Consider the following 12,569-nt stretch of genomic DNA (forward strand, 5'->3'; position numbering starts at 1 on the left):
TCTCCCTTCCTTTGTCTTCCCTTCTCCCTTCCTTTGTCTTCCCTTCTCCCTTCCCTTCCCGTCTCCCTTCCCTTCTTCCTTTCCTTTCCTCTCCTGTCCTTTCCTTTCCTTTCCTTTTCCCTTTCCCTCTTTCCCCTTTCCCCTTTCTCCTTTTTCCCCTTTCCTTTCCTTTCCTTCCCTTCTTCCTTTCCTTTTCCTTTTACTTTTCCCTCTTCGTTCCCCTTTCCTTTCCTTTCCTTCTTTCCTTTCCTTTCCTTTCCTTTCCTTCTTCCTTCTTCCTTCTCCCTTTCCCTTTTCCTTTCCCTTCCCTTTTCATTCTTCCTTTCCTTTCTGTTCCATCTCACTCTGTCACCCAGGCTGGAGTGCAGTGGCACAATCTTGGCTTACTGTAACCTCTGCTTTCTTGACTTGCTCTGTCACCCAGGCTGGACTGCAGTGGTGCAATCTTGGCTCACTGCAACCTCTGCTTCCCAGGTTCAAGCAGTTCTCCTGCCTCGGCCTCCTGAGTAGCTGGGATTACAGGTGTGTGCCACCGCACCCAGCTAATTTTTGTATTTTTATTAGAGAGGGGGGTTTCACCATATTGGCCAGGCTGGTCTCAAACTCCTGACCTCAAGTGATCCACCTGCCTCGGCCTCCCAAAATGCTGGGATGACAGGCATGAGCCAGCGCGCCCAGCCAGGACTGGCCCTTTCTCTTCCACTGCACATGCTGCAGGCTCACCTGTCACCTGCTCCCACGGCCCTCTGGGGCCTCCCCTGTTCTGGGCCATGCCCTGTCCGATCAGCCCATCTGTTTTCTTTATACTGCTTAGCAGCTCTGAAACCATCTTGATTTGCTATGTGTTGCCTGCCTCTGAGAGCAATGCTTCCAAGCCGCTCTCCTCACCTCCTTGAACCCAGAAACTTCTGGTGGCTAGAGGGAGGGCGTTGCTGCTCACATAAGTGGAGCCGGTCTGCAGTCAGAGTTCTCCTGCTCCCTTCGCAGCCCGTGTCTGCACCTTCCCTATTACAGCTCCATTTGATGGATTCCCACTCTTAGCAGGATCAAGTGAGGCTGTGCCTTGTCTGTTTTATTGCTTTAACTGATTATCTCAATCTTCCACTAAGCACAGGGGAAAACATCTGTTTGGTAAAATCTGCCATGTGATTAGGAAGGAGGTCATATCATGATGCAGATTTTATTTTCATGGAACGAGACATGTTTAGGTCAGATGAAAATTGTGTGGCACATTCTGGAACAAAATCACTCATGCACTTTCCAAGGACCCAAGCTCAGCTCCTATTTCTCCCACCCTATTCTCTTTTCTCATCCGTTTCTGTGTTTTTATTCTCCCAGAGAGTTTAACTCAAGAGTCAGGTAAAGCCTGGACGTGGTGGCTCCTGCCTGTCTGTCATCCCAGCAATTTGGGAGACTGAGACAGAAGAATTGCTTAAGCCCAAGAGTTCAAGACCAGCCTGGGCAACGTAGTGGGACCCCATCTCTACAAAAATTAAAAATAAAACTAGCTGTGTGTGGTTGTATGGAGCTATAGTCCGAGCTACTCAGGAGGCTGAGGTGGGAGGATTGCTTCAGCCCAGGAAGTTGAGGCTGCGGTGAGCTGAGATTGCACCAGTGCACATCAGCTTGGGTAACAGAGCAAGACACTGTCTCAGAAAAAGAAAAAAAAAAATCAGCTAAAGCATCAAGAACAAAACACGGGCACGCACGGCATAGAGCAGAGTGTAGGGTAAGAAAAAGCCCCCGGGGCATCTTGTCTTAGTTATGACAGCAGTGATTCTCAAAGGGACATCCCAGAGGACTGTGGGGTTCCGGAAGTGTGTTTTAGCAGACGAGTGAGATCATTTTTCCAACGACAGATCTGAATAGTGATGAATTTTCGTCATAGGTGTCAACTAAGACAATACAGCATAGCAGACAGGGTGCAGAAGATTCTAGAGAAGGTGGAATCTCTCTGCAATGAAGCCTCTTCCACGGGGAGCGTCAGGCGTTGTGCAGTGGTTCTCAAACATGCTGGCCTCGGGAACCCTTTAACACATAGCTCAGAGTTACTAACCTGCAGAACTTTCATGTGTGTGTGTTACAGCTGTCCATGCTGACTGCATTGGAAATTAAAGTGGGACTGAAATATAAATCAACAGAATACATAAATAATATATATGAGAAGTTAAATAATAATCACAGAGGTGAACATAAATGGCATTTTTTAATGAGAAAAATGTGTAACTGCACTTTGTAGAATTGAAACCATTCAGGCTGTGCGCTGTGGCTCACGCCTGTAATCCTAGCACTTCAGGAGGCTGAGGTGGGAGGATCACTTGAGCCCAGGAGTTGGAGGCCAGCCTGGGCGACATAGTGAGACCCCTTCTTTACAAAAAATAAAATGAAATAAACCAATTGCCCGGGCATGGTGGTGCACGCCCGTGGTCCCAGTACTTTGGGAGGCTGAGGCGGGAGGATCACTGAGGCTGGGAGGTCAAGGCTGCAGTGAGCTGTGGTCTCGCCACTGCACTCCAGCCTGGTGACAGAGAGAAAACGTTCGTGAGGAGGTTGGCCGTGTTTTCTGGGTTTTGCGGATCTCTTTAGTGTCCAGCTTTCACAAGGATTGCTGGCCGCTCCTCCCTTCATCTGCAGCCTGTCTGCTGTGCTGCATAGCGTGTTGTTGAGTTGAGGCAGAGGAAGAAAATTCATCACTATTCAAAACTGGAGTCAGAAAAACGACCTCACCCATCCCTAAATTGGGGTCGGGAAGCCACCCTGGGACTCCACTTTGAGAGCCACTGCTGTGATGCCCAAGCCGATGTGCCCGGGGCTATATTTTCACCCTCCGCTCGGCCCCAACCCTCACACACCCCAGTGCTTGCTCCTTCCGCTTTATCCGGCCCTTGAATTCCCTTTTCTCATCTCCCACCTCACCCACCCTGGTTCATCTGAGGAGCATGGATTTTATATTTATTTATTTATTATTATTATTATTATTATTATTATTTTCTTTAGAGGGAGTCTCTCTCTGCCGCCCAGGCTGGAGTGCAGTGGCGTGATCTCAGCTCACTGCAGCCTCTGCCTCCTGGGTTCAAGCAATTCTCCTGCCTCAGCCTGCCGCGTAGCTGGGGTTACAGGTGCACGCCACCATGCCTGGCTAATTTTTGTATTTTTAGTAGAGATGGGGTTTCACCATGTTGGCCAGGCTGCTTTCAAACTCCTGACCTTGAGTGTTTCACCTGCCTCGGCCTCACAAAGTGCTGGGATGACAGGCATGAGCCACCACGCCTGGCCTAGATTTTAGATTTTAATCTGAAGGTATCGGGACAAGGATTTTTGAGGAAGAAGTCAAGGTGGGATGAAATTCTAGTGAAATTCTAGTGACGGCTTTCTTCTTTTCTCTAGAAGCCTCTGCCTTCCTTTTCATGAATGCATTTCCAAAGCACCCATCCTCCAAGGCCAGCCCTGGCCTTCGGAAGTGGGGCAGGTAGTGTGTCAGCCGATAGTTTACGAGGGTGTTTTTCCAGCTGAGGAAAAGGGAGAACATCAGCTCACTGTGCCCAGGGCATCTCTGCCTGAACCGTCCACTTTACTGGAAGATGAAGATAGATGGAATAATTACATTCAAATTTTACTGGCAAATGATAGAGCTAGTGGCACAATTGGTGGTTTTTTTTTTTTTTATTTTTTTTTTTTTTTTTTTTTTTTCTTTTTTTACAGTCTTGCTCTGTTGCCCAGTCAGGAGTGCAGTGGTGCAGTCACAGCTCAGTGCAGCCTCGACCTCCTGGGCTCGAGCAAACCCCCCACCTCCGCCTCCTGAGTAGCTGGGATGACAGGCACACGTTACTGTACCTGGCTAATTTTTAAAAAATTTTTTGTAGAGATAGGGTCTTGCTATATTACCCAGGCTGATTTCAAATTCCTAGGCTCTAAGGGATCCACCTGCCTTGGCCTCCCAAAGTGCTGGGATGACAGCCGTGAGCCACTGCATGAGCGTTTTGTTTTTTTGTTTTTTTTTCTTTTGAGACAGGGTCTTGTTCTGTGTCCAGATTGGAATGCAGTGGTACAGTCATAGCTTACTGAAGCCTCATCCTCCTGGGCTCAAGCGATCCTCCTGCCTCAGCCTCTTGGGACTACAGAAGCTGTAGCTGGGAACACAGGCACACACCAGCACGTCCAGCTAATTTTTAATTTTTTTGTAGAGACGAGGTCTCACCATGTGGTCCAGGCTGGTCTTGAGCTCCTGGGCTCAAGCAGTCCTCCCACGTTGGCCTCCCCAAATGCTGGGATGACAAGCGTGAGCCATTGTGCCTAGCCTGAGCGTGAATTTTTCAGGTGAAAATCTCGAGCTTGCATTCATGCTGATTAGCAGATTGTCCTTACTAGTATAGCTGTCACCACAGATCAATTTAGCTTGCTTAATAATGCCAAATGCCATATAATGAGAATTTATTCTCCACTTGGTAAGAATTGGAAGCAGTCTGTATATTTAGAGACAGAAATTTGAGGGTTTCAGAGGGCACTGCCCAGGCGTCCGGGGGAGTGCTGTTTCTCAGACACACACACACACACACACACACACACACACACACACACACACACTGTCTCTGCTTTTTCTTTCGGGCAAGATCATCAGTTAGTGCTCACTTACTATTTATTTTTTTCTGCTTATTAAATACCTTTCCCATGATCTTATGTATTGTCTACTGTCCAACAGCACTTCGTTTAATGTTCTCCATAAATGTTTTTAGGTATGTATGACACATTTCCTCCTGGAGTTTAATGCTCCATTCCTGTATTTGTGCATTTCCCCGATCAAGTCACACAGCTGAATGTATTCAGACAGGGTCACCACCCAAACCTAGAGAGAAACAGGAATACAAGTCCCCCAACTACTGTTACAGAGAACGCTGCGGGTGGGTGAGGGAGGACGGGCTCGGGAGGTTGTTCACGTCTGAGGCGGCAGGGTTGGTGCAGGTCGGAGTGTCGGTGCTCAGAGCTCTGCCTCCCAGCCTGGCCTGGGTGGTTTATCAGTACGTTGTGGTGGCTCGTAACTCCAGAACCAGCGGACCAAAGAGAGATGCTGTTGGAAAAGTTACCTTCGTGCTGAAGTGCAAAATGAGCAACTGAAAGGTTATTTAAGAAGGAAGAAATGCTGTGTTAAGGCCACATCGCACACAGCTAATCATTTACCTTTCTCTAGTATCTTTCATTTCCTCATGTAACCCACCCCCACTTCTCTGTCACCTCTGCCATTGATTTTCATTTTTGTACTTTGTATTTCTCCTCTTTGTTTTCCTTTGAATTTTTCTTCACTGCAGTGTATTGGACAGTTCATGTGTGTAGTTCTACATATGAATGTCCTGACGCTGCTGTTAGAAACTACCACAGACTGGAAGGTTTAAACAAGAGAATTTTATCCTCTCCTAGTCCTGGAGACCAGAAGTTTGAGATCAAAGTGCCTCAGGACTGCGCTCCAGGGAAGGATCCTTCCTGCCTCTCCCAGCTCCTGGGGGCTCCAGGCGTCCCTGGGCTTGTGGCCGCATCACTGCAGTCTCTGCCTCCACCTTCATGTGGCCTTCTCCTCTGTGTCTCTGTCTCCCCTTCAATCTCTTAGAAGGAAGGACACCTGTCATTGGATATAGGGCCACCCTAATCCAGGACGATCTCATCTCAAGATCCTTCAATTAATCACGTCTGCAAAGACCCTGTTGCCAAATAAGGTCTCATTCCAGGTCTGGGCATTAGGATGTGGACGGATCTTTCTGAAGGCCACAGTTCAATCCACCACAGGTGTATCCAGTTCCCTCTGGAGGCACTAGGGGAGGATCCTCCCTGCCTCTCCCAGCTCCTGGGGGCTCTAGGAGTCCCTGGGCTTGTGGCCGCTTCACTGCATCTCTGCCTCTGTTTCCATGTGGCCTTTTCCTCTGTGTGCCGTCTCTTCAGTCTCTTATGATGATACCTGTCATTGGATTTGGACCTACCCTATTCTAGGATGATGTCATCTGAAGCTCCTCGAGTTAATTCTATCTGCAAAGACCCTGTTTCCCAATAAGGTCCCATTCACAGGTTGGTGGGGCAGGATCACAGGTGTAACTTTCTGGAGACCTCTCATTCCACCCACTCCACTGAATTTCGTTAAGGTCAGGAAGTGATTTGGAATCTACAAGAGAATTATTTTTGCTCATTGGCATTTCTGATCATCAATGAGGGTATCATTTGAAAGCTCCATTTTATAAGGTATTTCCGTTGCTAGAATACCTGAATTAGAGTATCTAAGTCAAAAGAAGCTAAATAGAAAACATGACTTTGAGCCAATATGAGTCTCTATCCTGGTCAGTATGAGAAAATCTCAGAAGTACAATGTGTGCCTTGGACATGTAGGTGTCTAGTATACACTTACTGGGTTGATGATGTGGTTTGGCTTTGTGTTCCCACCCAAATCTCATGTTTAAATGTAATCCCCAGTGTTGGAGGCAGGACCTGGTGAGAGGTGGTTGGATCATGGGAGTGGTTTCTGATGGTTTAGCAACATTGCCCTGGTACTGTCTCGTGAGAGTTCTCAGGAGATCGGATGGTTTTAAAGTGTAGTACTTCCTCCTTTGCTCGCTTGCACTTATCTGCCACCAGGTAAATGTGCCCTGCTTCCCCTTCGCCTTCTGCCATGATTTGTAAGTTTCCTGAGGCCTCTCTAGCCGTGCGGGACTGTGAGTCAATTAAATCTCTTTTTCTTTCTTTTTATTTTTCTTCTTCTTCTTTTTTTTTTTTTTTTTCCCGGAGTCTCGCTCTGTCGCCCAGGCTGGAGTGCAGTGGCACTATCTCGACTCACTGCAAGCTCCGCCTCTTGGGTTCACGCCATTCTCCTGCCTCAGCCTCCCGAGTAGCTGGGACTACAAGCGCCCGCCACCACGCCCGGCTAATTTTTTCTATTTTTAGTAGAGACGGGGTTTCACCATGTTAGCCAGGATGGTCTCAATCTCCTTGACCTCGTGATCTGCCTGCCTCGGCTTCCCAAAGTGCTGGGATTACAGGCATGAGCCACTGTGCCTGGCCTAAATCTCTTTTCTTTATAAATTACCCAGTCTCAGGTAGTTCTTTATAGCAGACTGCAAATGGACTAATACAGTTGACTTCTAGGTGTTCTTGGATTTATCTTGGTCTTTGCAGTTTTAAGTATATATGTTTTTTAGTTTTTTTTCACATATTTTAAAAATTTCTAGATATTACTAAAGTCTGTTGGTTTCTGCAGCAGAACTGCAATCTTTTTACTACAGTCAACAAAGCATAGCATGACAATCTTGTTTTTACACACGCACCACTATTTTCAAGGCTGTATTTGCTTGTATTTCCGTCTTTTTCCTGGTCTTCAGGGGTCAAGAAATGGTTTTCTTGCAGCAAAGAGCTTTGGTCAGCTTTGCAGACCACCCAGTCTCAGTTACAAATACAGACTCTGCTCCTGCACCTTAAAAGTAGTCACATAGTGAGACCGTATCCCTATAGAAAGTCAAAAAATTAGCCAGGCATGGTGGCACACACCTGTGGTCCCCGCTACGTGGGAGGCTGAGGTGGGAGGGTGGCTTCCTGGGGGAGTTCAAGGCTACAGTGAGCTATGATTGTACCACTGCACTCCAGCCTGGGTGACAGAGTCAAACCTTGTCTCACAAAAAAAAAAAATATGATAAAGTATAACTCAGGCTGTTTCATTTGGCCCATACACATTTATTGATCACCTGTTGTATGCCACATACTGTTCCGTGAATGAGGAGTATAAAGAAATTCAGTAATGGTTATGGTGACTCACGTCTGTAGTCCCATTACTTTGGAAGGCTGAAATGGGAGGATCACTTGAGCCCAGGAGTTTGAGACCAGCCCGGGCAACATAGTGAGACTTCGTCTCTACCAAAAGTTAAAAAAAAAAAAAAAAAAATCAGCCTGACATGGTGGTGTGCACCTGTAGCCCCAGCTGCTCAGGACGCTGAGGTGGGAGCATAGCCTGAGCCCTGGAGGTCAAGGCTCAGTGCAGTGAGCCAGGATCACGCTGCGGTACTCCAGCCTGGAGGCAACAGAGCAAGACCCTGTCTCAAAAAAAAAGTAGTTCACTGACGTTCACTTGCAGTTTATTGAGGGTGCCTTATAGTGCCGTGCAAGCCGGCTCAGTACTGAGCTCTCCAAGGCAGGACATAGCAGGTACTGCTTGTGCTGTAGACTGAAGGAAGCCTCGAGAAAGGTGTCCTGTTCTTGGCCATAGTGGCATATTTACCACTGTAAACTTTAACAATTATTTTACATTTTATTTCATTTATGTACTCCGTCTCGCTCCGTCACCCAGGCTGGAGTGCAGTGGCACGATCTCAGCTCACTGCAACCTCTGCCTCTCAGGTTCAAGCAATTCTCCTGCCCCATCCTCCTGAGTAGCTAAGATTACAAGCACCGGCGACCATGCCCAGCTAATTTTTGTATTTTTAGTAGAGACGGGTTTCACCATGTTGGCCAGGCTGGTCTGGAACTCCTGACCTCAAGTGACCTGCCCGCCTCAGCCTCTCAAAGTGCTGGGATTGCAGGCTTCAGCCTCAGCGTCCAGCGTACATTTTATTTTATGTTATGTTATGTTGTTATGTTATGTTATGTTATGTTATGTTATGACATGACAAGGTCTCACTCTGTCACCCAGGCTGGAGTGTAGTGATGTGATCACTGCTCACTGCAGCCTTGACCTCCTGTGCTCAAGCGATCCTTCCCTCTCAGCCTCCCAAGTAGCTGGGACTACATGTGTACACCACCACACTCAGCTAATTTTTTTTTTTAAGGACTCGGTTTTGCCGTATTTGCCAGGCTTATTTTATTTTTTAAATTGACACATAATAATTGTACATATTCATGGGGTACACAGTGATGCTTTGATACAAAGAATGGAGTAATCAGATCAGGGTTAATTAGCATATCCATCATTTCAATTATTTACTATTTCTTTGTGTTAGGAACATTGAATATCCTGTATGTATTTGAAACTGTACGACATGTTATTACTAATTAGAGTCACCCTACAAGGCTATAGAACACTGGAACATATTCCTCCTATCTTGTATCCTTTAACAAACCTCTCCCTCTCTCTCCTTTCTTCCCTTCCCAGTGTCTAGTATCCTCTGTTCTTCTTTATCCTTTCAGGAGATTAGCTTTTTATAGCTTTCATGTATGAGTAAGCACAAGTACTGTTGAATGTTCTTTTCCTGGCTTATTTCACCTAATGTAACGTCCTCCAGTTTCATCCGTGTTGCTGCCAATCAGAGGATTTTATTCCTTTTCATGGCTGAATAGTATTCTACTGTGTGTAGACACCACCTTTTCTTTACTGTAATCTGCTCATCTGCTGATGGACACCTAGGTTGATTCCCTGTCTTGGCTGTTGTGAATAGTGCTGCGGTAAACTGGGCGTGCCGATGTCTCTCCAATATCATGGCTGCCTTTCCTCTGAACAGATACCTAGTAATGTGATGGCCGGGTCATATGGGAGTTCCATTTCTAGTTTTTTGAGGAACCTCCATACTCTTCTCTGTGGTGGCTCTACTAGTTTACATTCCCACCAACATCGCATAAGAGTTCCCTTTCTGGCCAGGCACGGTGGCTCATGCTGGTAATCCTAGCACTTTGGGAGACCAAGCTGGGTGGATCACTTGAGCCCAGGACTTCAAGACCAGCCTAGGCAACATGGTGAACCCTCCGCCCCCTCCAAAAAGTACAAAAATTAGCCAGCGTGGTGGTGGGCGCCTGTGGTCCCAGCTACTTGGAAGGCTGAGGCAGGTCGATCGCTTGAGCCTGGGAGGCAGAGGTTGCAGTGAGCTGAGATTGCACCGCTGCACTCCAGCCTGGGGGAAAGAGGGGGAGACCCTGTTTTGCAAAAAAAAAAGAAAACAAAAAAAAAAAAGAGTTCTCTTTTCTCCACACCCTCACCAGCATTTGTTATTTTTGTGTGTATGTGTCTTTTTTTTTTTTTTTTTTGAGACAGAGTTTCACTCTTGTCGCCCAGGTTGGAGTGCAATGGTATGATCTCGGCTCACTGCAACCTCCACCTTCCGGGTTCAAGTGATTCTTCTGCCTCAGCCTCCTGAGTAGCTGGGATTTCAGACGCGTGCCACCATGCCTGGCTAATTTTTGTAATTTTAGTAGAGATGGAGTTTTACCATGTTGGCTAGACTGCTCTCAAACTCCTGACTTCAGGTTATCTACCCGCCTCGGCCTCCCAAAGTGCTGGGCTTACAGTGTCTTTTTGATAATAGCCATCTTAACCGGATTGAGCTAATTGATGCCTCATGGAGGTTTTGCTTTGCCTTTCCCTGATTAGTGACACCGAGCATTTTTTTCATATACCTGTTGGCCTTTTCCATGTCTTCTTTTGAGAAATGTCTGTGAAGACCACCTGTCCATTTTTCAGCTGGACTGCTTATCTTTTCGCTGTTGAGACGTTTGAGTTCCATGCGTGGTCACGGTGGTGGATTCACCCCGGTAAACATGACAGAGCATTTCCGTCCAGTGTTGAGTGCACAGTTAAGGAATGGGCTGGTGGCCCCTCTGAATAAGATGCCCAAAGGAGTTGCCTTCTGCTCAGCAGACGCCTCTCAAATGGTCTTTATATTCTCTCCAAGGGCGCTTCCCTTACATCGGGCTGCGGCACACGATGCCTTGCCTCTTAGAGCCATCTGACTGTCACGTGCTTTCAGATCGTGACAACTTCAGTGTGCGGGCAAGAGTGCATGTGAAACAAATTATCTTCTGCCTGTGTTAAGCAGAAATAGCTATCTTTACAAAGCAGGGATTTTTTTCCATGCTTACTCCCCACTAAAAATACATGTTTGTTTTTCTAACAGGTTTCCTCCGTTTTTTGATGACAACCCGTTTGGCATTTATCAGAAAATTCTTGCAGGCAAAATAGATTTCCCCAGACATCTGGAATTCCATGTAAAGTAAGTAAAACGTTTGCCTCGTCATGGGGTGTGTTTATTTTTAAAGTGTCTAAAATCACCATGAAAACACACACTCAGCAGGATACCATATTGTGGTATTAAATGTGCTGTGCATAAACTATTTTGGACAGTTGTCTTTTCCACAAGAAAAGAAAAAGATTTTAAGTATTCTGCTTTAATGATAACTTCACACTTTAATGAGTCTTGGCCGTATTTTATTCTTTTGGTGATATGTTATATTTAAAATGAGCCAATGAACGAGTTTGTCGTCGTATTTTATAAGAGAGCAGTTTTGGACTTTGACAAGAAGGATCCTCCTAGTTCTGTGGCTAGCAGAACTGTTGATGGGTTTAGCAGAGTTTTATCCTTTCTCTCCTGCTTAAATTATGCTCAACCTCTAAGCCCTTTTTAATGTCAACATTTTCAGTTCTGAGCATGTTGCTTTACGAACATTTATATAGATGCTGGATATTGGCAACTTTGGATGCACATTTGTTGCAATGGGGAGAAAAGATATTTTGTTAAATATAAGAATGCTTTTGGTTTTCTGGCTACCTTACCCAGTCTGGTCACCTGGTAGTCATTTTTACTGCAATAAGCACTGATTTCTGTTTGTTTCACTGTATTTTTCAGATGAGTTGATGGGTGTACCAGCCCCCTGGGCACAAACTAGAGCTGAATGCATCTAGTTGAGAATTAAACTTTTATTTTCCATGGCCTATTTTCTTATGAGCCAGTGGAAGTTCAGTTTGGAGAAGACTTATTTCAGGGCAGTGGACCAGGTGGTTTTGAATATGCCCCTTATGGGGCCACTGGCTACGTTCAGTTGAGTTTCTTGGTGGCGAATGCACCCCATCCTAACCAGAGGTTCTTAGTCTGAACAGAAGATAAGGTCGTGTTTTATTGGCTTGAGCTTGTGTTGTGTTTGACACACTAGAGGCAGGCTTTAAAAGACTTTAGCAAGAAAACGAGGCTCCGCTTAGCAATGAGTCGCCTAGAAGGAACACCCTGTCCAGTGAATGGTAAGACAGGGAGGTGTCAGGGGAAACAGCACCTCAGAAGCCAACTGCTCTGGAAGGAAATAGAAAGAATTGTATAGAACCTCTCTCTCAGGCCCCAAATCCCATCTGAGTCGAGTGACATTATATCAAGTGGATGGCAAAGCACTTTTATGATCGAGTTTGGCAAGTTGAGGTGCTGATGCCTGTGATCCCAGCACTTCAGGAGGCTTACTTGGGGCCGGTCCAATAGTTTGAGGCCAGCCTGGACAATGTAGCAAGACCCCATGTCTACAAAAAATTAAAAAATTAGCTGGGCATGGTAGCATGTGCCTGTAGTCCCAGCTACTTGGGAGGCTGAGATGGGAGGACGGATTGAGCCCAGGAAGTCGAGGCTGCAGTGACCTGTGATTGCACTGCTACACTCCAGACTGCGTGAAAGAGTGAGACCCTCTCAAAAAAACAAAAAAAGTTTTAAAAATAATTATATCTATATCTATATATATATTTAAGGGGGGTGGGGAGAGGGAGAGAGGTTTCCAATGTCCTGTGAAAACAAACAAACAAACAAACAAAAAAAGGAATTGCAAAAATAGAACACACCAGAAGCATAATCGAAGTCTGGTGTCTT

General features: G+C 46.1%; 1 protein-coding gene across 1 annotated transcript in view; it reads left to right on the top strand.

The window, feature by feature from the left end:
* Positions 1-12,569, top strand: part of PRKX (protein kinase X-linked) — a 94,880-nt gene that overhangs the window by 68,431 nt on the left and 13,880 nt on the right. The window contains exon 7 of the mRNA XM_026449581.1: positions 10,845-10,940. Within this exon, the coding sequence (XP_026305366.1) occupies positions 10,845-10,940 (96 nt within the window). The remainder of the gene's footprint in view (positions 1-10,844; positions 10,941-12,569) is intronic.

The sequence above is a fragment of the Piliocolobus tephrosceles genome, chromosome Y, assembly GCF_002776525.5.
Source record: "Piliocolobus tephrosceles isolate RC106 chromosome Y, ASM277652v3, whole genome shotgun sequence".
Taxonomy (NCBI): Eukaryota; Metazoa; Chordata; class Mammalia; order Primates; family Cercopithecidae; genus Piliocolobus; species Piliocolobus tephrosceles.